The sequence below is a fragment of the Electrona antarctica genome, assembly GCF_951216825.1.
Source record: "Electrona antarctica genome assembly, chromosome: 17".
Lineage (NCBI taxonomy): Eukaryota > Metazoa > Chordata > Actinopteri > Myctophiformes > Myctophidae > Electrona > Electrona antarctica.
Window position 1 is genome coordinate 40177889 of NC_136798.1, and position 25047 is coordinate 40202935.

At 44.8% G+C, this 25047-nt stretch overlaps 1 protein-coding gene across 1 annotated transcript in view; it reads left to right on the forward strand.

Moving 5' to 3' along the window:
* Positions 1–3387: 3387 nt before the first annotated feature.
* LOC306941120 (uncharacterized protein) overlaps positions 3388–25047 on the forward strand; it is a gene marked incomplete at its 3' end in the record, with an annotated part of 43380 nt that continues 21720 nt past the window's right edge. Inside the window, exons 1-5 of the mRNA XM_079526434.1 lie at positions 3388–3470; positions 4348–4510; positions 12790–13113; positions 13625–13898; positions 14013–14461. Of these exons, the coding sequence (XP_079382560.1) occupies positions 3430–3470; positions 4348–4510; positions 12790–13113; positions 13625–13898; positions 14013–14461 (1251 nt within the window). The 5' untranslated portion in view covers positions 3388–3429. The remainder of the gene's footprint in view (positions 3471–4347; positions 4511–12789; positions 13114–13624; positions 13899–14012; positions 14462–25047) is intronic.

Below are 25047 nucleotides of genomic sequence, written 5' to 3' on the forward strand. Positions count from 1 at the left end.
CGTGCGTGCGTGCGTGTGTGTGTGTGCGTGTGTGTGTGTGTGTGTGTGTGTGTGTACAGCTCTGGTACAGAGCCATCTGTTATTCAAATGATAATAAACATAAATAACAAAATCTGTTTTTTACTGGAACACGACGTGCGCCGAGATGAGAGGAGAGTCATCTGTTCTATAAACAACACAGTGGTGTAGAGTGACTAAGTAGACGATATTTACTTGAATACTGTACTTAAGTACAATTTTGAGGTATTTGTATACTTTGAGTGTTTCCAATTCCCAGTACTTTTACTTCTACTCTGCTACATCTTCAGAGCCAAAATGTGTACTTTTACTTCTACTCTGCTACATCTTCAGAGCCAAAATGTGTACTTTTACTCCACTACAATGATATGAAAACATACACATACACATACACACACACACACACACACACACACACACACACACACACACACACACACACACACACACACACACACACACACACACACACTCATACACATACACATACACATACACAAATTACACATACACATACACATACACATACACACACACACACACACACACACACACACACACACACACACACACACACACACACACACACACACACTCATACACATACACATACACATACACATACACATACACATACACACACACACATTCTGGGGATCTACAAGCTCACAATGTGTCGCCAAGGACCCCCAAAAATATACATGAAATTGACCGCCGACCCCCATCTGAAAATATGTTGTTCCAGGGACTCCCCAGAAGCCAAGATTTGAGTTACAAACCTTCACTCTGAAAGAATATATATTCAAAGATTTGCGCCACATTTTCACGGGTTTTTCAAAAATAGCAGACCTACAAGCTCATAGCGCGGCACTTGGTGCCGCGCTATGAGCTTGTAGATCTGCTATTTTTCAACAGCTAAAGCATAACATAATGCTTAAAACACCAAAATGGGTTCCCGCCCAAAATGGGTTGAGTACATTTTGATGCCGATACTTTTGTACTTTTTTTTTACTTGTTTTGAATACAGGACTTTTGTACTTGTAACGGAGGAGTATAGTTCTACATTGACTGTAAACAAGATCATTGAGGCCGTTGAGAGCACATTCTTAACGTTGTGTTTCCTTGTTAACCATAACATCTGCTGTGTTTGGGCTGTCACAACAGGCGCTGATTCATTCTCCAACAGTGTAAACGCATTCCCACCATAGAGTGTTCCCAACTTGGTGACGCTGTTAAAAATTAAAAAAAAAAAAAAAAAGATGTATCAATTCAGCATACTACTATACGTTTGTGGATCAAGTTGAACCCATTTAGACCTGGGAACGATTCTACAAAATATCTTCTGAATCCTGACAGTTTTCTGAAAAACCCTTGTTTCTATATGTCAGTGGTTCTCAAACTATTTCATGTCAAGGTCTCCCAAAAAATATATGTAATTGGCCGCTGACCCCATCTGAAAATACGTTGTTCCAGGGACCCCCACCCCAAAAGCAATGATTTGAGTTAAAAAACGTTGGCTCTGAAAGAATATATATTCAAAGATTTGCACTACATTTTGACGATTTTTCAAAAAATAGCAGACCTACAAGCTCGTAGCGCGCCACTCGGTGCCGCGCTATGAGCTTGTAGATCTGCTATTTTTCAATAGCTTAAGTATAACATAATGCTTGAAACACCAAAAGGGGTTCCCGCCCAAATTGGGTTAACCCATTTAGGACTGAGGCCTTCTAAAGCCTGACCTAAGATTTCTGAAAAACATCAAATATTTATTCCAAAATCACACCCGTGTGAAGTGAGAGGCTCTCTTATCATCGTACGTCACCATGCGTCATCTCATAAGGGGCCAATCAGAATGCCCGTTGCGGCTGCCACATGTTTACGTCATATTTGGCGGACATTTTGACCTAATTTCTCCTTTCATTGTCGATGGCAAGTATGAGACGTGTGGGGACAAGATGACGTACATTTTCCCTTCATTGTCAATGGCATTTAATGTTTGTGTTGCAGACATTTTGTGGGGACAAAAGCTGTATATAGGAGGGGCTAGCGCCCCTCAAAAATGTATGTTGCTATAGCAACAAATACCCCAAAAGAGGTTCCCGTTCCTTAATCCTTAATATAATGAACTAAAACTAAACAAAAACCTAAAACTACCTGTATGTGTGGATGTTTTTTGGTTAGCTGAAATAACAAACAGCATAAAATAATCGATCTATAATTCCCAAATCTCTCTGAGTGAGTGAGTGAGTGAGTGAGTGAGTGAGTGAGTGAGTGAGTGAGGGAGGGAGGTAGTGAGTGAGTGAGGTAGTGAGTGAGGTAGTGAGTGAGTGAGTGAGTGAATGAGGGAGGGAGGGAGGGAGGGAGGGAGGTAGTGAGTGAGTGAGTGAGGGAGGGAGGTAGTGAGTGAGTGAGGTAGTGAGTGAGGTAGTGAGTGAGTGAGGGAGGGAGGGAGGGAGGGAGGGAGGGAGGGAGGGAGGTAGTGAGTGAGTGAGTGAGGTAGTGAGGTAGTGAGGTAGTGAGTGAGGTAGTGAGTGAGTGAGTGAGTGAGTGAGTGAGTGAGTCACCAGTGTATCTCAATAATCTCCTGACTTTTTTTTAAAAATACCGGTATGTTTTTATTAAATGTTATACAATTTGCACAATGAACATTCTTTTTTTTCTTCCCTATACAACAAAATCCAAAGAACCACAAATAAGCCAAAAGCAATTAAGCAAATATCCATTTGTGGAGTACCAACTAGGGCATTCACTTCTAGTCATTTTTAATTTTAAATTTAATTTAATTTTAAATATCCATTTGTGGAGTACCAACTAGGGCATTCACTTCTAGTCATTTTTACTAGTTGACTAGTTGCCTAGTTTACTAGTCGACTAGTTGTTTAACTACCTATTATGTAAAAGAAAAAATGGAAATAAATATTTGTACATTTAAAAACTGTGTACATTGGTGATTATAACTAGAATCTACTTGATTAATCGGGGGTGAAAATAGAAAATAAAAAAATAAACTATTTTTTAAAAAGAAAATTATCGATAGTTGCTTAATGCCCTAGTACCAACTAATAATAACTACTGGGCTACTAATAATAATTATTAATACAAACAAATGAAACATTTTTAAACATTAAAAACTAAACGGAAACAAGCACAACCACATTTGGGAGCCAACTGAAACTCATGTACAGTGTCAGTACATTGACGATGATTTCCTTCTTACTGTATTTTATTTTTTTTCTCTTTTCAGAAGAAGGAGTCCGTTTCCCCAGCAGTGGAGAGGAGAGAGCTGCTGTACATGTGCCTCTCTCACGCAGTGGATCCTCTGAGAGTCTTTCTCCAGCCATCCATGCAACTCTAGAGGGGGGATTGACAGATGTGTACCCAGCCTCTGAAGCCCCTGGCCTGGCCGTGGGGATGGCAGCCCTAAACCTCAATGGCCTGGGAGTCATGAGCAGGTGCCTTTCAACATTATTATAACCCATTTTGACCTGAGGACGATTCTAAAAAAAAAAAGTCTTCTAAATCATGACAGTTTTCTGAAAATCCTATGTTTCTATGTCGGTGGTGCTCAACCTTTTTCATGTCAAGGACCCCCAGAAGTATCTGTATCTGGCTGCGGACCCCCATCTGTAAATATGTTGTTACAGGGACCCCCCCCAGAAGCAAAGATTTGAGTTAAAGAAGATTTGCGCTACATTTTCACGATCTTTCAAAAATAGCAGATCTACAAGCTCATAGTGCGGCACCGCCACACTATGAGCTTGTAGATCTGCTATTTTTCAATAGCTAAAGTGTAACATAATGTTAAAAGTCAGTCAGTCAGTCAGTCACTCACTCACTCACTCACTCACTCACTCACTCACTCCGAGCAAGGTTTAAGAAGTTGAGTCGACTCCCAGTCATGTGATGTCTCATGGATATGGTTATGAAGATGAAATAAACTAAACTAATCTAGACACTGTAGTCTTTAACCCATTTTGGGCGGGAACCCCTTTTGGTGTTAGCATTATGTTATGCTTTTGCTATTGAAAAATAGCAGATCTACAAGCTCATAGCGCGCCACCGAGTGGCGCGCTATGAGCTTGTAGGTCTGCTATTTTCGAAAAATCGAAGAACGACTGACACAGAAACATAGCTTTTTCAGAAAACTGTCAAGATGTAGAAGACATTTTTAGAATCTGATCTCAGGTCAAAATGGGTTAATACACCATTGCACATAAAAACGACTCCAGGGTGTACTTCATACTGTCACCTCATAGACACATGGGAAAACTGGAAAAATTGTGGCACTCCCGTCTTTAATATAAATCGTCCATCCTCTTGTCCCCTCAGCGGTAATCCATGTCAGACCCAGCCCACATCGTCCAGCACCAGCACCACAACACACAGAGCTAGAGCCAGTTCGGGGGGTCGACCCGTCCTGGCGGTCCCAGACAGGAGCACCTACTGCCAGCTCCTGGGAGGCGGTCTGTACAGCCCCACCACCAGCCCCAAGGTAATAATAACAAGTGAGACGCGCGAACGCGGGAAGCGAACGCAGCTCGTAAATTGCAAAAACAACAATTAGAATAAATTACGTCATTTTTTAAGGTCTTTTTTAAGTTCTCTTTTTTTTGTGTTTTTCAAGATTTTTTTTAAGTTAAGTTTTTTTTAAGTTAAGTTTTTTTTTAAGTTTTTCCTTTTAAAGTTTTTCCTTTTTTTTTTTTAAGTTAAGTTTTTTTTTAAGTTAAGTTTTTTTTTAAGTTAAGTTTTTTTTAAGTTTTTCCTTTTAAAGTTTTTCCTTTTAAAGTTTTTCCTTACAGACATGATCTGCTGGGTCTCATAGTAAATGCTCACTGCGTTCACAATCACTGCGTTCGCAATAATAATAATAACTTTATTTATATAGCACCTTTCTAGGCACGAGCCACAAAGTGCTGCACAGGAATAACAACAAGAAAATTCACAATAGAAAAATAGAAAAACAAATGAGTATTAACATGATCTATCATAATGAACGTAATAAACAAGAAATACCCAAACATTAACCCATTCTGGACGGGAACCCCCTTTTGGTGTTTTAACTAAGCCTTATGTTATACTTTAGCTATTGAAAAATAGCAGATCTACGAGCTCGTAGCGCGCCACCGAGTGGCGCGCTACGAGCTTGAAGGTCTGCTATTTTTGAAAAATCGTGAAAATGTCAGGCCTAAATGGGAATCGAGATAACACAAGATCAGTAAAAGGCAGGGAAAAACAAAAACACTTATTTATAGGAATGAAGGTAGGTGTAATTTTCTTTTAGGTTTTCTGAGCTCAATTGCGCCCAAAAAACCTGAACTTTTAACATTCAGTAGATTTTCTGTGGTCTGGGGGGTTTTCGGGCTCAAACAAGTGCTCTGATTGGCCTGTGGACTGTGAGGTAACAGTCCACAAATCCCCATATATGACATAGGAGTTTGCCAGCAGATGTCACTGTTGATGACATTTTGCCTGTTTTCATTGCAGCTCAAAAGACTTCAGAACACACAGAGAAAACCCCAGACCACAGAAAATGCAAAGTTTAGGTTGTGTTGGTGTAAATTAGGTCATAAAACCTAAAAGAAAGAACGAAAAATGAAAAAGTACGTCATGAAACCTTTAAAAATACCATTTGTGTTTAGGATCCAAGATGGAGGGGGTGGGGCGGAGGTGAGCGGGCGGGCGGGGTCGACATATGCCCAGTAAGGCTGCATTCAAGACACTTGCCTTGTGTCTGACACCTGACTTGTGTCTGAACACAGCTTTGAAGCCGAGAAAGGCCCTTATTGGACAGAAAGTGTAGAAAACCACCACTCTCAGCCAGAGTCCTGCACGGGTCCAATTTTCGAAACCCGCACCCGCCCGGCCCGTCAATCATCAGTTCCGCAACCCGCCCGTTACCCGTGATTTATATAAAACTCGAAACCAGATCCACCCCGCCCGTCAAAAAAATGTACCCGTTCTGGGCCGTGGCTCAGCGGTCCAGGCACCTTGGCTGGTAATCCAGTCTGGCAGTGTGCTGCGGGTTCGACTCCCGATCCCGACGGCCTTTTACTGCATGTCACACCCCCCCATCTCTATCCCCATTTCCTGTCAGCCTACTGTCTGTCCCTCCATAAAAAATATAAAATAAAGGCGAAAGCCAAAAAAAATAAAAAAACCCTGTTACCCGCCCCGTTACCCGTTCGAATCACAGGCACCAATCATTGACTTTATTTCATCCAACACCGCATGTGGTGTGGTGGTGGTGGGCGGCGGCGACAGTGCGTAGCACACAGAACAGAATACATGTAGTTGACTGAGGCTACTGCTGCTTATTATCACAACATAAAGTTATATCATGATTTCGATCTAAATAGCATATTGGCATAATATATCAACAAGGAGAGGATGATAAAAAAAAGATTAGCCTGATGAGTCGACCGTCTTGATCCAAGGCTGTTTCAAACACTCATCAGGCTAATCTTTTTTTAACTTTATTTACACTTAGACAGAGTGACGCGTTAGGCCAACATTACCTGGGTTTAGCTTTACAGCTTGTGTTGAATGCATTATAATCCCTTGGTGTTTCATCAGCGCGAGCGAACGGAAATATAGGCTACAGTACAGGCTGCAGCCTGGTGATACAAAACTAAACTCCACGTGTGAAATGCTACAATTTACAATTTACAATTTAGGCATTTAGCAGACGCTCTTAATCCAGAGCGACTTACATTAGGCAAGAACAAAAGTATGGGAATACATCACATATATAAAATGCATTTATCAAGAAACATGCGTAAGCTAAGAACGTAACTAGAACATATCTATATAATGACACTATACATATTAACTATACATATATACTATACTATGCTATACATTATGTACTATGATGTGCTATGACTACATACAATGCAATAATGGTGCTGTCTACATGACATGCTATAAGTCTGTTTCAAATGCTATCTAAGTCTAAAAAGTGCTGTCTAAGGGGGTAGGGTAAGTGCTATGGGCCATGATGGAGTCTGAAAAGGTGGGTCTTCAGACTACGGCGGAAGATTGGGAGTGATGCTGCAGTTCTGATTGCAACGATAAGGAAGCAAGGATTCGGCCGTGATGTCACTGCTATGTAACAAGGAAGTGGCGCAGGGAAGCTCAGCAGATGATTCCTTGGGCATGTGACGGATTTAACTTGTCTCCAGCTCAGCTGCTGTTTATAACATCGTGCAGTGCGGGTCCGCTGATTTTACCCATTTTGACCTGAGATCAGATTCTAAAAATGTCTTCTACATCCTGACAGTTTTCTGAAAAAGCTACGTTTCTATGTCAGTGGTTCTTGGATTTTTCAAAAATAGCAGACCTACAAGCTCGTAGCGCGCCACTTGGTGGCGCGCTATGAGCTTGTAGGTCTGCTATTTTTCAATAGCTAAAGCACAACATAATGCTAACACCAAAAGGGGTTCCCGCCCAAAATGGGTAAAAAATAGGTCACGCACCCGTGTTTCGTTGCGTCCCGCCCGTACCAGCACCCGTTAACTTATAAAAGTATATTTTCCGCCCGTTCCCACCCGTCAAACCCGGGTACCCACGGGGTATCCGCGTGTATCCGACCCGGTGCAGGACTCTGCTCTCAGCTAAGGAGGGGTGGGAAGACATGCATAACTATAGGGCACGAACTAACATGGCAAAAACATCAAATACTTCATATAAACGCCAGTGATAAATAATCATAGAGATCACGGAACAATCTTAAAGGTATATTCAGTGATTTTACTTAATTCAAAAATCACTTGTTTTTTCTTTTTTTCTGGATAATCCTCCCTACTATAGAGTGTGCTGACCATATTAGGAGTTCCTCCCTGTCCCCAGTGAGCCCCTGGGGTCAAAAACCCTAGTTTCAGTTTTGGTGGCGGGTGGCAAAGCCTTCATCCAATCAGGATGAGAGGGGCCTTCCTCCAATCATGATCGAGTGGGGGCGGGCCTTGGTGCACATGCTGTTGGCCTGTTGCACTTCCCCCCCCACTGTAGAGCGTGCATGTGCACATTTTGTTACCGGGGCGGACTGGATGGTTTTCCAAATCACTGAATGCTCCTTTAACATTACAGGAATGCGTCACATAAATAACATTACAGGATCTTAACGCAAGAGAAAATACAGTTTAACAAACGGAAGAGACTTACTTATTATGAACGCATCGAGGTGGACACGGGACCACGTCGTCTCTACCTCTTCACCCTCCAAGAGTCATAAACCAAATGAGACCAAGATGTTTGCTCTGAGGATTACACCCGGGCCACGAGAAGGATCTTGCTGGTAGTAAAGGACTCTGCTGGTTATAAGTCTGCTCTACACCCCTACACACCAGCCATGCCTATGAGAGCATGTGCTGTATAGGTCACAGACCAGGCGGTATTGAAGTGTCACAGTATTTCAATCATTATGACTCTCTGTGAACCGCCAGGATGATAAGAAAAAGATTAGCCTGATGAGTCGACCGTCTTGATCCGAGGCTGTTTCAAACACGGTCATCACTCATCATCAGGCTAATCTTTTTTTTAACTTTATTTACACTTAGACAGAGTGACGCGTTAGGCCAACATTACCTGGGTTTAGCTTTACAGCTTGTGTTGAATGCATTATAATCCCTTGGTGTTTCATCAGCGCGAGCGAACGGAAATATAGGCTACAGTAGTACAGGCTGCAGCCTGGTGATAAAAAAAATAAGCAGCCCGCCTCCTTCCCCTTCCCAGTACTATGCCCCCCAGCAGTTGAACTCCTCACCTGCAGCCCAGCTATAGAGCGTCGCAGTCCCGCCCCCTACCAGGGCCCAGGAAATGATTCTCCGTTCATTTTCCTCATAGACGTTTCAGAAAGTATTTAATTAAAGACGTTTACGCCGCGGACAAAGCCAACTCGAGTCGTGACAAATCATGACAACAAACACCATTTTTTGGGCCGAACAAATAATTAGAAAGAAGAAAAAAACGGCAGGTTAAACACTTTTTTGTTGTTTTTCTTCTTTGTAATTATTTGTTTGGTCCAAAATATTGTTTGTGTTGTCATGAGTTGTCACGACTCGAGTTGGCTTTGTCCGCGGCGTAACCGTCTTTAAATAAATACTTTATGAAATGTCTATGGGAAAAATGCATTGGGATTCATTTCCTGGTCCATGGTAGGGGGTAGGACTGCGACGCTCTATCCCCATCACCTCTCCCTCAGTTGAACTCCCCACCTTGCAGCCCAGCTATCCCCATCACCTCTCCGTCAGTTGAACTCCCCACCTTGCAGCCCAGCTATCCCCATCACCTCTCCCTCAGTTGAACTCCCCACCTTGCAGCCCAGCTATCCCCATCACCTCTCCCTCAGTTGAACTCCCCACCTTGCAGCCCAGCTATCCCCATCACCTCTCCCTCAGTTGAACTCCCCACCTTGCAGCCCAGCTATCCCCATCACCTCTCCCTCAGTTGAACTCCCCACCTTGCAGCCCAGCTATCCCCATCACCTCTCCCTCAGTTGAACTCCCCACCTTGCAGCCCAGCTATCCCCATCACCTCTCCATCCAGCAAGCAGTCCCATCTCCAGGCATCCCCCCCCCTGCGCCCCCTCTCCAAGTGGTGGTGCCTGCAGAGCCAGAGTCCTATCCGGCACAAGTTCCTTCCCGAAGCGCAACCCCGCTGCACCTCCTCTGCAGCACCGAATCCAGTCCCCCCCGAATTTCCCCACCCCTCTGGTCCCCCCCCACCCCCAGACTTTCAGCCGGAGGTGGCTCTATACCGGGCCTCGACGGTGGCTCATCAACCCTCCTGGTCACCCACCAACCCCCTTCACAAACAGTTGCGGGCACCCGAGTGGCTCCACCCCTCAGGCCAACCGCCAGACTCCTTCCACCTTTCCACCCTGTCGGGGGGGGGGGGCCGTGTGCCCCTCATGGGGTGGCGGCTGAAGACAGGCCGTGCCCTTCCCCCGCTTGTAGCCAGCCCCAACCTGACATTGTTTAAAGGACCACTTCACCACTTTTCAACCTATCTTCATATAATAGGTCCTCACTAATAATCATGATAAAATGGCACAATTTGTTTCTACTCAGTCTGTGTCTCATAGGAGGGCTGTGGGCAGTTTAGAAACCGTCTTCCAGTGACATCATCATTAGGCAGATTATTTTTTAAACAAGATTTTTTTACAGAAATGTTTAGATTTTCATTATCGTGAGAACGATGGCTTCCATTTTCGCATTGCAACTTATCAGGACTAGAAAGCCTGCAGTTTGTATTAGCTTGTATTCCCCATCGATGATGTCACTGGAAGACGGTTTCTGAACTGCCCACAGCCCTCCTATGAGACACAAGATTATTAGTGAGGACCTATTATATGAAGATAGGTTGAAAAGTGGTGAAGTGGTCCTTAAAGGACAATGATTATTTTGTTAATAATCAACATTATATTTTGATGGGGGCGGCTGTAGAAAACCCCACCCACTCCTTAGCTGAGAGTGGGGTGGAGTGGGAACGGGTTGCCACATTTGGTGGTGGGCGGGGCTACTAATTCACCACACCTCCTGTGGTAGGACTATATAGGCCCGGGTGTAATGCTCAGAGCAAACATCTTGGTCTCATTTGGTTTATGACTCTTGGAGGGTGAAGAGGTATAGAGACGTGGTCCCGTGTCCACCTCGATGCGTTCATAATAAGTAAGTCTCTTCCGTTTCTTAAACTGTATTTTCTCGTGCGTTAAGATCCTGTAATGTTATTTATGTGGCGCATTCCTATACATGTAATGTTAAGATTGTTCCGTGATCTTTATGATTCTTTATTACTGGTGTTTTATATGAAGTATTTCATGTTTCTGCCATGTTAGTTTATGCCCTAGTTATTTACGTCTTCGTCTGGTACTGATTGTTGTTACTATACTTCTTTCCCTGTTCAGTTCATCCATCATTCATCATGTCATACCTTAAACCCATTTTGGGGCGGGAACCCCTTTTGGTGTTAGCATTATGTTATGCTTTAGCTATTGAAAAATAGCAGACCTACAAGCTCGTAGCGCGCCACCGAGTGGCGCGCTACGAGCTTGTAGGTCTGCTATTTTTGAAAAATCGAAGAACGACTGACATAGAAACATAGCTTTTTCAGAACACTGTCAGGATGTAGAAGACATTTTTAGAATCTGATCTCAGGTCAAAATGGCTTAAAACCATCCATGAACTGTGAAACACGGCACTGTGACTCTCGAAGCTCGTCTGGTCTGTGGCCAGTGTTGTTTTTGGCAGCAGATTTTGATTTTAGTTTTAGTCATTAGTCTCTTGAATAGTTTTCACTTAGTTTTAGTCACATTTTAGTCACCTGGAATGTTTTAGTCTAGTTTTAGTCGACTAAATATCATAAGATTTTTAGTCGACTAAATCTACAGTTGATTTAGTCGACTAACATGTATTTTGGCGGTGCCTTGATGCCGTCGTAATGACTGTTTTTACACTTGCTGTGAATAGCCGATCTACAAACGCTGCGACGCGTTGTGAGCTTGTAGATCTGCTATTTTCAGCATGCAACTAATTGTAAAATGACTTATACTGGATCTCTTCTCCACTATAGTCCCTTCCTAACATTTGAGTCTAGTTTTTATTTGTTGACGAAATTGTCAGTATATTTAGTCTTATAGTTTTAGTCATCATAGCTTAGTTTTCATGTAGTTTCCATTTAGTTTTCCTCAGTGGAAAAAGGTAGTCGACGAACATTTTTCGTCTTAGTTTTAGTCGAGGAAGACAACACTGTCTGTGGCCCTACATGGGCGGCTGTGGCTCAGGAGGTAGAGCTGGTCGTCCAATGATCCCTGGGTCGGCGGTTCGAATCCCGGCTCCTCCTCCTGTCCACATGTCGAAGTGTCCTTGGGCAAGACACTGAACCCTACATTGCCTCCAATGAGTCGGTCGGTGTGAGCTCGCCACCATCGGTGTGTGAATGTGGGAAGTGAGGACGCTGGCGTCGACTGTTCGCCGCTTCACCTCCCAATGTATGAATGAATGAACCATTGTAAAGCGCTTTGAGCACTTGGAAAAGCGCTATAAAATGCAATTCATTATTATTTTATTACATGCTTTGATAGGCATGCTGGTGTAGGAGTGTATGAAGTGTATATAGTACAGCATATAGCCAGCAGACATCCTTTAGCACCAGCAAGATCTTTTTCAGAAAGTGTTAAAATTATGTTTTTATGTGTTCATTAACCAGTTCATTAAAGGAGAATTTTAGACTAGGAGGCTTTCTTACCTTTATTTGTAGTCGTTACGTCCAGGTGTTATTTTGTGCAAAAGTGCATTATTGGCTATTTCCCCTACCATAAGCCCTCAATGGGGGTTGGGTTTTTGTGCTAATTCGCTTATTTCCATCAAAATAAGTATTAAAGTGCCGCTGGGAATACTATTTACATTATGAAGAGAGGATAAAAAAAAAGATTTTTGAGCGATGGAAATAAGCGAATTAGCACAAAAGCCCAATGCCCCATTCAATTCAATGCAATTCAATTCATTGAGGGCTCATGGTAGGGGAAATGGCCAATAATGCGCTTTTGCACAAAATAACACCTGGACCTCTTTGGTGGGGACGTAAACAACTACAAATAAAGGTATATAGGCAATATTTGCATAAACAAATACATTTATTTTTTATATATTTTTTTTATAATATTTTTGTACTCAAGTGCATTTTGAATTTTAAATTTCAGTATTGATAAAGTAAAAAGGTATTGATCAAGTAAAAAATATGTGAGTACTTTTCTCCACCACTGCCCACCATCAGACCAGTCCCGGCTACAGCCCCGGAACCCTGGGCCGATCCTTCGTCTTCCCACCCAGCGACGCCCCCCCCGGCCGCGCCGCCGTCTCCCCCAGACCCCCCCCCAGCAGCAGCAGCAGCCCGCGGGCTCTGTCCCCCTGCCGCCACCCGGAGCTCCTGGGGGTCAACGTGGGCCAGCGCGTCCGGCGCCTCAGCTCTCCCGGGCGGGAGGAGGAGGACGGACCCTTAGGAGGAGAGAGGGAGGAGCAGGGAGGAGGAGGAGGAGGAGGAGAGAGGAGACGCCAAGCGCAGCTGCTGCAAATCCACCGAGAGCTGCAGAATGTCGAGGTGATTGTTTGCGAGCGTCGGTGCCCGATTTGGGGCGTCCGAAAATAAGCTATATACTTCTTGACAATAGGGCTTTCACTTTTTGAGTGATTTTTACTATTTTACTATTTTACTAGTTGCCTAGTTGCCTAGTTTAATTATTATTTTTGAATGATATTTTTTTTAATATATATTTACAAATTGTGACACCTTTTTGAAATCCTCTGTATTTATGTATAAATTCCAACATGTGAAATTCCATTTCCCCATACTCAAGTTATTCATCATTGCCATTGCTGTATTCGGCTGATCTGCCTTTCACTTCATTCCATCAACTGAGAACCTTTCTATTAAGCCATGTGTGTGTGAACTAAACAAACTAACTGCAAATGATTGAATCAGACACTATACCGAAGAGAGGCTACTGTTGGGTCCATCATGTCACATGTCTATAAACTCCTCCCCGTTGTGCCATTATCCACCAAAACGCACAGCCATTTACGAAAGCTTTTCCCTTTTTCCTGTTTGGCAGGTCAGGGGGAAGGTGGGCATGTTCGAGGCACACATTTCCGGGATCCGGGCCCAGGTGATCAACACCGAGATGCAGCGCAGCCCGCGCTCCCTGCGCCGACAGATGGACCTGCAGCACGACGACGCACCCTGCCAGGCCCTGGACACCACCACGACGACGTCCCCACCGCCGACGCCAGACAGCCTGGCGTTCCTCCCCCGCCCCCGAGGAGGAAGCGGGGAGGGCGAGGAGGAGGCCTCCGTCGTCCTGAACGGGAGAGGAGGAGGAGGAGGAGGCGACGAGGAGGGGGAGGGGGGAGGGGAAACGAGAGGAGTGAGGACAGAAGGCGAGGGAAGAGAGGGGGAGAGGAAGGAAGGCGAGAGAAGAAGAGAGGGAGAGAGGAAAGCGCCCGAGGAGGAGGAGGAGGACGCAGCGGCGAACGGAACGAACGGCGGCGGCCCGCAGGCGTTTGCGCGGCGAGGCGGCGGAGCAGAGCTGGGAAGAGAGGCGAGAGGCGGGTCCGGGTCGGGTCCCGAGACACTAGGACTCCTCCGGACGCGGCAGGAGGAAGCGCCCGCCCCCATCCCGTCGGTCATAGTGACCGACCACGGGCTGCAGCAGGAGGCCTCTGTCGCGCCGCTGTGCGCCGAGGGCCACAACAACTCGGACCAGGGACTCTCCCGCAGCCCCAGCCCCGGGCCGGCGGCGTCCCGCTCCCTGAGGAAGCTCTCGTCCTCCTCGGCCTCCTCCTGCGGGTTCTCCTCGTCCTGGGAGGAGTCGGACGACGACGTCTCCAGCGACCCGGAGCGCGCCGAGCAGCTCCTCAACCCGGACGCCCTCAGCTCCCAGCAGAAGGCGGTGAGTAATAAGACGACGCGACAGCGCACGCGTGACTTGTGTTAAAAGATGTCGAGATATAGCCTTTTGTGCCTCTTGAGAGTGTACGGGGATGTAAGTCCATTTGGTTACATTCCGTACACTCTGAGAGTGTGTAGGTTAATTGTTTTCCAGACGCGCACGTGTGTGTATGACTGATTGATTTATTGATTGAATTCTTTTGTTTCACAATTTACAATTTACAATTTAGGCATTTAGCAGACGCTCTTAATCCAGAGCGACTTACATTAAGCAAGAACAAAAAGCATGGGAATACATCACATATGTAAAATGCATTTATCGCGAAACATGCGTAAGCTAAGAACGTGACTAGAACATATCTATATAATGACACTATACATATAAACTATAACTAGAACATATCTATATAATGACACTATACATATAAACTATACATATATGCTATACTATGCTGTACATATATACTATGAAGTGCTATGACTACATACAATGCACTTATTGTGCTGTCTACATCACAGTATGCATAATAACATTTCAAACGGAAGCACGTGTCAATGCAAAAAACGGTTACTTGTGGACGACACCAATGCTTTACACTTGTTTACAACAGGGTCCGCCATTTTCAATTCATCCGAACATTTTAGAGACGTACAAATGTACACTTTTATTAAAAAACAAACAGGAAATCATCATATAAAGACAGTAAAAAAGGGTACAATATGGGGGAAAAAGGGGTGGGTGGGAGGTGGGGGCCTCAGACTTTATTTACGGGGGCCAGTTTGGAATTTCAGCCGTCCGTAGGTGCCCTTTGAGAGCGGTTTTGAAGGAGTCCGGGGATTCACATGTCTTAATGGCTGTTGGTAGGGCGTTCCACGTTTTGGTGGCATAGGAATTTAGTTAGAGAGAGAGAGAGAGAGAGAGAGAGAGAATAGTTTTATACTAACAGGATCATAAAAAACACACTCATATGAAGTGAGAGGCTCTCTTATGATCATACATCACATTCCGTGCTCAGCCAATCGAATCATCGCTATGGGGTACACACATTGCTCAGCCAATCAAATCATCACTATGGGGTACACACATTGCTCAGCCAATCAAATCATCACTATGGGGTACACACATTGCTCAGCCAATCAAATCATCACTATGGGGTACACACATTATTGCTCAGCCAATCAAATCATCGATATGGGGTAAATGTCATTGCTCAGCAAATCAAATCATACACACAGAGTTGGGCATAGGAGGGGCTAGCGCCCCTCAAAAATAGATCTGTGAATTAATGTACACTGTTCATAAAAAGACTGCCATGTCATACACACCATCAGCAGGTGTATCAGTAGCTGCCTCAGTTACACAAACAACCTCAGATTAAATACATGGCAGTTTAATCCATTTCGACCTGAGGACGATTCTACAAATGTCTTCTAAATCCTGACTTCTCAAACATTTTCATGTCAAGGACCCCCAATATTATATGCAATATGCCGACCCCCATCTGAAAATATGTTGTTCCAGGGACCTGCCCCAGAAGCAAAGATTTGAGTTAAAAACTTTGGCTCTGAAAGATTTGCGCCACATTTTCACGATTAAAAAAAAATAGCAGACCTACAAGCTCGTAGCGCGGCACTCGGTGCCGCGCTACGAGCTTGTAGATCTGCTATTCTTCAATAGCTAAAGCATAACATAATGCTTTAAACACCAAAAAGGGGTTCCCGCCCAAAATGGGTTAATGAGCAGTGCAGCTGCAGCTTATCAAAATCATAATGGGTGTGTGTTGTTGTACTTGGGCGTGTCAGTCAACAGTACTGTCAGTGCACATTGACACGCCTAAATCTAACTCGGCCATAATTAATTTGATTTGCTTCAGCTGTCTTGTTTACATCAAGGTGTGCTGCTTTAAATGGCAGTGATTCTCGGCCTGCCGTGGCCATTATTGTAAGCGTGGGCCCATATAGACATAGAAAGGTAGACGCCTCATTCGTCGCTGTGATTGGCCAGAAGTGTCGGGCAATATTACTTATATAGGAGAGTAATATATTACTTATTACTCCTTGTAAAAAAATGACTTATTAGTTGGAATCAAGACTTGGAATCATATTATATAATATTACATATTACTTTATATTAAATTTAAAACAAAAACAAAAATGTGTGAAGTGAGAGACTCTCTCATCATCAGACAGTTGGAGGCCATCGATATTGTCCTTTTCTTTTTGCTGAGGTTTGCGTGATCTGCGCAAAAGGACAGTTAACCCATTTTGGGCGGGAACCCCTTTTGGTGTTTTAAACATTGTTACAATTTAGCTATTGAAAAATAGCAGATCTACAAGCTCATAGCGCGCCACCGAGTGGCGCGCTACGAGCTTGTAGGTCTGCTATTTTTTTTAAATCGTGAAAATATTTATTTCAGAAAACTGGAGGATTTAGAAGGATTTTTTTTAAATTTTGAGGTCAGGCCTAAATGGGTCAAATGATAAGGGACAATATCGGTGGCACCCAACTGTACATCAGCCAATAAGATCATCACAAAATACAAATGATGATTAGTTACTATTTACTTTATAGATTATTGCAAAACATACATTACCCACTTAGAGCTGAAGTGACATTTGAAATCTACAAGCTCACAATTGTGAGCGTGTAGATCGGCTATTTTCCCAAATGTTTTAATACATTTTAAAACTTTATATGAGACATTTCTGCATAATTGAGTATACTTTAACCTTTGCCAATACTTTTGGACTGGAGTATTTCTATAATGCAGGTCTTAATTGTCTCTCTGCCAGGGAGGACCAATCCAACCTTGTTGTATGTTGTTAAAATCCGCAGTGTGTGAGTATACTTGGTGCGTGTGTGTGTGTGTGTGTGTGTGTGTTTGTGTGTGTGTGTGCGTGGTGAGCATTAAGGTCTTTATGTTGATGTTGAAAGCAGTGTTAGTGTTCTTATTCATAAAACGCGTGCGTGAGTGCGTGCGTGCGTGCGCGTCAAATTGGCCTGAGCTCTCTGCACGAGTAATGGTTGACATTCACGTTAACAAAGCTAGCTCTGTGCCCCGACCGTGTGTGTGTGTGTGTGTGTCACTGTGCATACTGCAAACGTGTGCGTGTTGGCTCTGTGTGTGTGTTTGTGTGTGCGTGCGTGCGTGAGCGAGACAGACAGACATAGAGAGCGTTTTCCAGTCACACACACTTAGGCTTTGCATTCAGTTGGACACTGTTCAAAGAGGAGATTGATGCTTGTTTATGTGTGTGTGTGTGTGTGTGCGTGTGCGTGCGCACAGCCGTGCATGCATGCGTGTGTGCGTAGGCGTGAGAGTATTAGTTTGGCCAGTTCACACAGTCTCTGATGTTATCCTCCCGTAGCTGCTAGTAGGTGTGTGTGTGTGTGTGTGTGTGTGTGTGTGTGTGTGTGTGTGTGTGTGTGTGTGTGTGTGTGTGTGTGTGTGTGTGTGTGTGTGTGTGTGTGTGTGTGTGTGTGTGTGTGTGTGTGTGTGTGTGTGTGTGTGTGTGTGTGTGTGTGTGTGTGTGTGTGTGTGCGTCCACATTTGTTTGTATATATATATAATATATATATAGACTCAGCCTTCATCTCAGAGTAGTTCCGGAGCAACGGATTGTGTGGCCTTGGTCTTTCCCTAATGGGACTGATCGAGTGTAGCTATACTGGGACGTAAGTCGGGACTTGATCACCCCGGTTGGGTCGCCTGAGTGAGGGGTATGATGTTCGAGAGACCCGAAACCCCCGATGACCATGGGATACATCACTGAGGCTACGTCCCGGGTGATGACCTTGGGATACATCACTGAGGATACGTCCCATGTGATGACCTTGGGATACATCACTGAGGATACGTCCCCGGTGATGACCTTGGGATACATCACTGAGGATACGTCCCGGGTGATGACCTTGGGATACATCACTGAGGATCTGTCCCGGGTGATGACCTTGGGATACATCACTGAGGATACGTCCCAGGTGTATCCATGCAATGGTTTCTTTACTTTCATATCAAGGCCCATTATTTATTTTTATTCTGCATCTGAGCCACGGTCCACCATTACAAGAAATGTATGAGGATTTAGAAGACATTTGTAGAATCGAGCTCAGGTCCACCTGGAACCCCCTCAAGGACCACTGGCGGTCCCCGGACCACTGGTTGAAAACCACTGCTCTATGGAATGACCTATCCCTGGATGGAGGCCTCAGCCACTTTGCACTGCTCTTTGGAATGACCTACCCCTGGATGGAGGCCTCAGCCACTTTGCACTGCTCTATGGAATGACCTATCCCTGGATGGAGGCCTCAGCCTGCACTTTGTACTGCTCTATGGAATGACCTATCCCTGGATGGAGGCCTCAGCCACTTTGCACTGCTCTATGGAATGACCTATCCCTGGATGGAGGCCTCAGCCACTTTGCACTGCTCTTTGGAATGACCTATCCCTGGATGGAGGCCTCAGCCACTTTACACTGCTCTATGGAATGACCTATCCCTGGATGGAGGCCTCAGCCACTTTGCACTGCTCTATGGAATGACCTATCCCTGGATGGAGGCCTCAGCCTGCACTTTGTACTGCTCTATGGAATGACCTATCCCTGGATGGAGGCCTCAGCCACTTTGCACTGCTCTATGGAATGACCTATCCCTGGATGGAGGCCTCAGCCACTTTGCACTGCTCTTTGGAATGACCTATCCCTGGATGGAGGCCTCAGCCACTTTACACTGCTCTATGGAATGACCTATCCCTGGATGGAGGCCTCAGCCACTTTACACTGCTCTTTGGAATGACCTATCCCTGGATGGAGGCCTCAGCCACTTTGCACTGCTCTTTGGAATGACCTATCCCTGGATGGAGGCCTCAGCCACTTTGCACTGCTCTTTGGAATGACCTATCCCTGGATGGAGGCCTCAGCCACTTTGCACTGCTCTATGGAATGACCTATCCCTGGATGGAGGCCTCAGCCACTTTGCACTGCTCTATGGAATGACCTATCCCTGGATGGAGGCCTCAGCCACTTTGCACTGCTCTATGGAATGACCTATCCCTGGATGGAGGCCTCAGCCACTTTGCACTGCTCTTTGGAATGACCTATCCCTGGATGGAGGCCTCAGCCACTTTGCACTGCTCTTTGGAATGACCTATCCCTGGATGGAGGCCTCAGCCACTTTGCACTGCTCTATGGAATGACCTATCCCTGGATGGAGGCCTCAGCCACTTTGCACTGCTCTATGGAATGACCTATCCCTGGATGGAGGCCTCAGCCACTTTGCACTGCTCTTTGGAATGACCTATCCCTGGATGGAGGCCTCAGCCACTTTGCACTGCTCTATGGAATGACCTATCCCTTGATGGAGGCCTCAGCCACTTTGCACACAGCCTACTAAAGACATTTGTTTAAATGATCTGTGGCTGATTGATTTGAATTGGGTTTGTATGCTCATTTGCATATTTCCCTTCACCATTGCAGGACCGAGCATGATGAGACAATGGCAATAGCAGACCGGCACCTTTCCTTAAAGGACAACTTTTTTTTTTTTTTTTGGGTTTGAATGCCCCCGCCTCCCCCCTGTCAAAAATCGCTAAAACGAAAGAAAGCAGCAAATGAAAAAGAAACTTTACATGGTTGGTTGTTCGTGCATTTTCCAGCCATTCAGTTGCAAAAAAATAAAATAATAATAATAATTTGGCAAATGAGCTCGTAGCGCGCCACTCGGTGGCGCCCTATGAGCTTGTAGATCTGCTATTTTTCAATAGCTAAAGCATAACATAATGCTAACACCAAAAGGGGTTCCCGCCCCCAAAATGGGTTAATGGGGGCAGAACACCGCCATCAAACAAAAATGTTTGGTGAAACCATGTGACTTCCATTGGAAATGCATTGGGGGCATTAAACACGGACAAGACACAAGACACGGACAAGACAGCAGTCTTGTAGGTGTGAATGAGGCCTCTGTAAACATTTCAGTCATATTCTGTAAACCACTTCAGATTGAACACATGGCAGGGGAAGCGGCGCAGCTGCGGCTCATCAAATGAATCGTGTGTGTGTGTGTGTGTGTGTGTGTGTGTGTGTGTGTGTGTGTGTGTGTGTGTGTGTGTGTGTGTGTGTGTGTGTGTGTGTGTGTGTGTGTGTGTGTGTGTGTGTGTGTGTGTGTGTGTGTGTGTGTGTGTGTGTGTGTGTGTGTGTGTGTGTGTGTGTGTGTGTGTGTGTGTGTGTGTGTGTGAGATTTAGATGTTACTGAGTCTAGACTGCAGCCGTGGGAATTATTCATATACATTTTTGGTTGTTCGTGCAAAGGTTCCTTTAGACTTTATTTCTGGAGTGAAGACATTTAATGTAGAGGGGGGGGGGGGGGGGGGGGGTTACATTGGGGGGCTCATTTGCAGACATGTATGCACACACGCACTGACTATATGTGACTATAACTATAATCTACCTGATCTTGAGGCCTACAAAACCGGGGGATTTTTTTCCCTTTTTTTTCTTATCAACTTGTCAACTAGTACCAACAAGGTCGACTAGTGGATTTACTAGTCGACTAGTTGCTTAATGCCCTAACGCACGCACGCGTGTTTTTATTTTTGTATTTTAGTTCATATCACTAGATCAGTATTACAGCTCCGGCTAATGACGTGTCCTTGACGCTTATTTTGTCCCGACCTGGCGTGTGTACTACACAGTAAGGTGTGTGTACTGTGTACAACACAGTAAGGTGTGTGTACTGTGTACAACACAGTAAGGTGTGTGTACTGTGTACTACACAGTAAGGTGTGTGTACTGTGTACTACACAGTAAGGTGTGTGTACTGTGTACTACACAGTAAGGTGTGTGTACTGTGTACTACACAGTAAGGTGTGTGTACTGTGTACTACACAGTAAGGTGTGTGTACTGTGTACTACACAGTAAGGTGTGTGTACTGTGTACTACACAGTAAGGTGTGTGTACTGTGTACTACACAGTAAGGTGTGTGTACTGTGTACTACACAGTAAGGTGTGTGTACTGTGTACTACACAGTAAGGTGTGTGTACTGTGTACTACACAGTAAGGCGTGTGTACTGTGTACTACACAGTAAGGCGTGTGTACTGTGTACTACACAGTAAGGCGTGTGTACTGTGTACTACACAGTAAGGCGTGTGTACTGTGTACTACACAGTAAGGCGTGTGTACTGTGTACTACACAGTAAGGCGTGTGTACTGTGTACTACACAGTAAGGCGTGTGTACTGTGTACTACACAGTAAGGCGTGTGTACTGTGTACTACACAGTAAGGCGTGTGTACTGTGTACTACACAGTAAGGCGTGTGTACTGTGTACTACACAGTAAGGCGTGTGTACTGTGTACTACACAGTAAGGCGTGTGTACTGTGTACTACACAGTAAGGCGTGTGTACTGTGTACTACACAGTAAGGCGTGTGTACTGTGTACTACACAGTAAGGCGTGTGTACTGTGTACTACACAGTAAGGCGTGTGTACTGTGTACTACACAGTAAGGCGTGTGTACTGTGTACTACACAGTAAGGCGTGTGTACTGTGTACTACACAGTAAGGCGTGTGTACTGTGTACTACACAGTAAGGCGTGTGTACTGTGTACTACACAGTAAGGCGTGTGTACTGTGTACTACACAGTAAGGCGTGTGTACTGTGTACTACACAGTAAGGCGTGTGTACTGTGTACTACACAGTAAGGCGTGTGTACTGTGTACTACACAGTAAGGCGTGTGTACTGTGTACTACACAGTAAGGCGTGTGTACTGTGTACTACACAGTAAGGCGTGTGTACTGTGTACTACACAGTAAGGCGTGTGTACTGTGTACTACACAGTAAGGCGTGTGTACTGTGTACTACACAGTAAGGTGTGTGTACTGTGTACTACACAGTAAGGCGTGTGTACTGTGTACTACACAGTAAGGCGTGTGTACTGTGTACTACACAGTAAGGTGTGTGTACTGTGTACTACACAGTAAGGCGTGTGTACTGTGTACTACACAGTAAGGTGTGTGTACTGTAAGGTGTGTGTACTGTGTACTACACAGTAAGGCGTGTGTACTGTGTACTACACAGTAAGGTGTGTGTACTGTGTACAACACAGTAAGGTGTGTGTACTGTGTACTACACAGTAAGGCGTGTGTACTGTGTACTACACAGTAAGGCGTGTGTACTGTAAGGTGTGTGTACTGTGTACTACACAGTAAGGCGTGTGTACTGTGTACTACACAGTAAGGTGTGTGTACTGTAAGGTGTGTGTACTGTGTACTACACAGTAAGGCGTGTGTACTGTGTACTACACAGTAAGGTGTGTGTACTGTAAGGCGTGTGTACTGTGTACTACACAGTAAGGTGTGTGTACTGTGTACAACACAGTAAGGTGTGTGTACTGTGTACTACACAGTAAGGCGTGTGTACTGTGTACTACACAGTAAGGCGTGTGTACTGTGTACTACACAGTAAGGCGTGTGTACTGTGTACTACACAGTAAGGCGTGTGTACTGTGTACTACACAGTAAGGCGTGTGTACTGTGTACTACACAGTAAGGCGTGTGTACTGTGTACTACACAGTAAGGCGTGTGTACTGTGTACTACACAGTAAGGCGTGTGTACTGTGTACTACACAGTAAGGCGTGTGTACTGTGTACTACACAGTAAGGCGTGTGTACTGTGTACTACACAGTAAGGCGTGTGTACTGTGTACTACACAGTAAGGCGTGTGTACTGTGTACTACACAGTAAGGCGTGTGTACTGTGTACAACACAGTAAGGCGTGTGTACTGTGTACAACACAGTAAGGCGTGTGTACTGTGTACAACACAGTAAGGCGTGTGTACTGTGTACAACACAGTAAGGCGTGTGTACTGTGTACAACACAGTAAGGCGTGTGTACTGTGTACAACACAGTAAGGCGTGTGTACTGTGTACAACACAGTAAGGCGTGTGTACTGTGTACTACACAGTAAGATGTGTGTACTGTGTACAACACAGTAAGGCGTGTGTACTGTGTACAACACAGTAAGGCGTGTGTACTGTGTACAACACAGTAAGGCGTGTGTACTGTGTACAACACAGTAAGGCGTGTGTACTGTGTACAACACAGTAAGGCGTGTGTACTGTGTACAACACAGTAAGGCGTGTGTTCTGTGTACAACACAGTAAGGCGTGTGTACTGTGTACAACACAGTAAGGCGTGTGTACTGTGTACAACACAGTAAGGCGTGTGTACTGTGTACAACACAGTAAGGCGTGTGTACTGTGTACAACACAGTAAGGCGTGTGTACTGTGTACAACACAGTAAGGCGTGTGTACTGTGTACAACACAGTAAGGCGTGTGTACTGTGTACAACACAGTAAGGCGTGTGTACTGTGTACAACACAGTAAGGCGTGTGTACTGTGTACTACACAGTAGGGCGTGTGTACTGTGTACAACACAGTAAGGCGTGTGTACTGTGTACTACACAGTAAGGCGTGTGTACTGTGTACTACACAGTAAGGCGTGTGTACTGTGTACAACACAGTAAGGCGTGTGTACTGTGTACAACACAGTAAGGCGTGTGTACTGTGTACTACACAGTAAGGCGTGTGTACTGTGTACTACACAGTAAGGTGTGTGTACTGTGTACAACACAGTAAGGCGTGTGTACTGTGTACAACACAGTAAGGCGTGTGTACTGTGTACTATACAGTAAGGTGTGTGTACTGTGTACAACACAGTAAGGTGTGTGTACTGTGTACAACACAGTAAGGCGTGTACTGTGTACAACACAGTAAGGCGCAGACGTGCAGAAACATATAAAGCATGCTTGGCTGTGTGTTAGGTATGCACCGAGAGAGAGAGAGAGAGAGAGAGAGAGAGAGAGAGAGAGAGAGACTAAGGAAAACAATGATAGAAGAGACGCTGCAAGATAGGGTAATAAAAAGGAGAGACTGGGGTGTGAGAGACGGATTTCTTGTATATCAGCAACTTTTGAGACCTCAGGCCCATTCTACAGGCTCCCTCTAAATCAGTATACCCAGAAGAGAGGATTTGTGTTTTAAAAAAAAGAGACAAATTATTTGAACCCATTTTGGGGCGGCCGGGAACCCCTTTTGGTTGATTATGTTATACTGTAGCTATTGAAAAATAGCAGATCTACAAGCTCATAGCGCGGCACCGAGTGCCGCGCTATGAACTTGTAGGTCTGCTATTTTTGAAAAATCGTGAAAATGTGCCTCAAATCTTTGAATATTATATTCTTTCAGAGTTTCAGTTTTTGAATTCAAATCTTTGCTTCTGGGGGTCGGTCCCTGGAACAACATATTTTCAGATGGGGGGTCGGCGGCATATTACATATAATTTTTGGGGTCCTTGACTGTGAAATATTGAGAACCCCTGACATGAGATTTTTCAGACAAATACATTCCGGCGTCAGGCCTAAATGGGTTAAAAGAAGAGAAAAGGCTGATCTACAAGCTCACAGAAGCGGCACAAAGTGATGCCGCTGTGAGCTTGTAGATCTGCTATCAAGATGCTTTCCCGGATATTGGGTTCATATAGCGAGTCATTTTCACCCAGAAAAAAAAAAAAAAGCGGGTTTGTG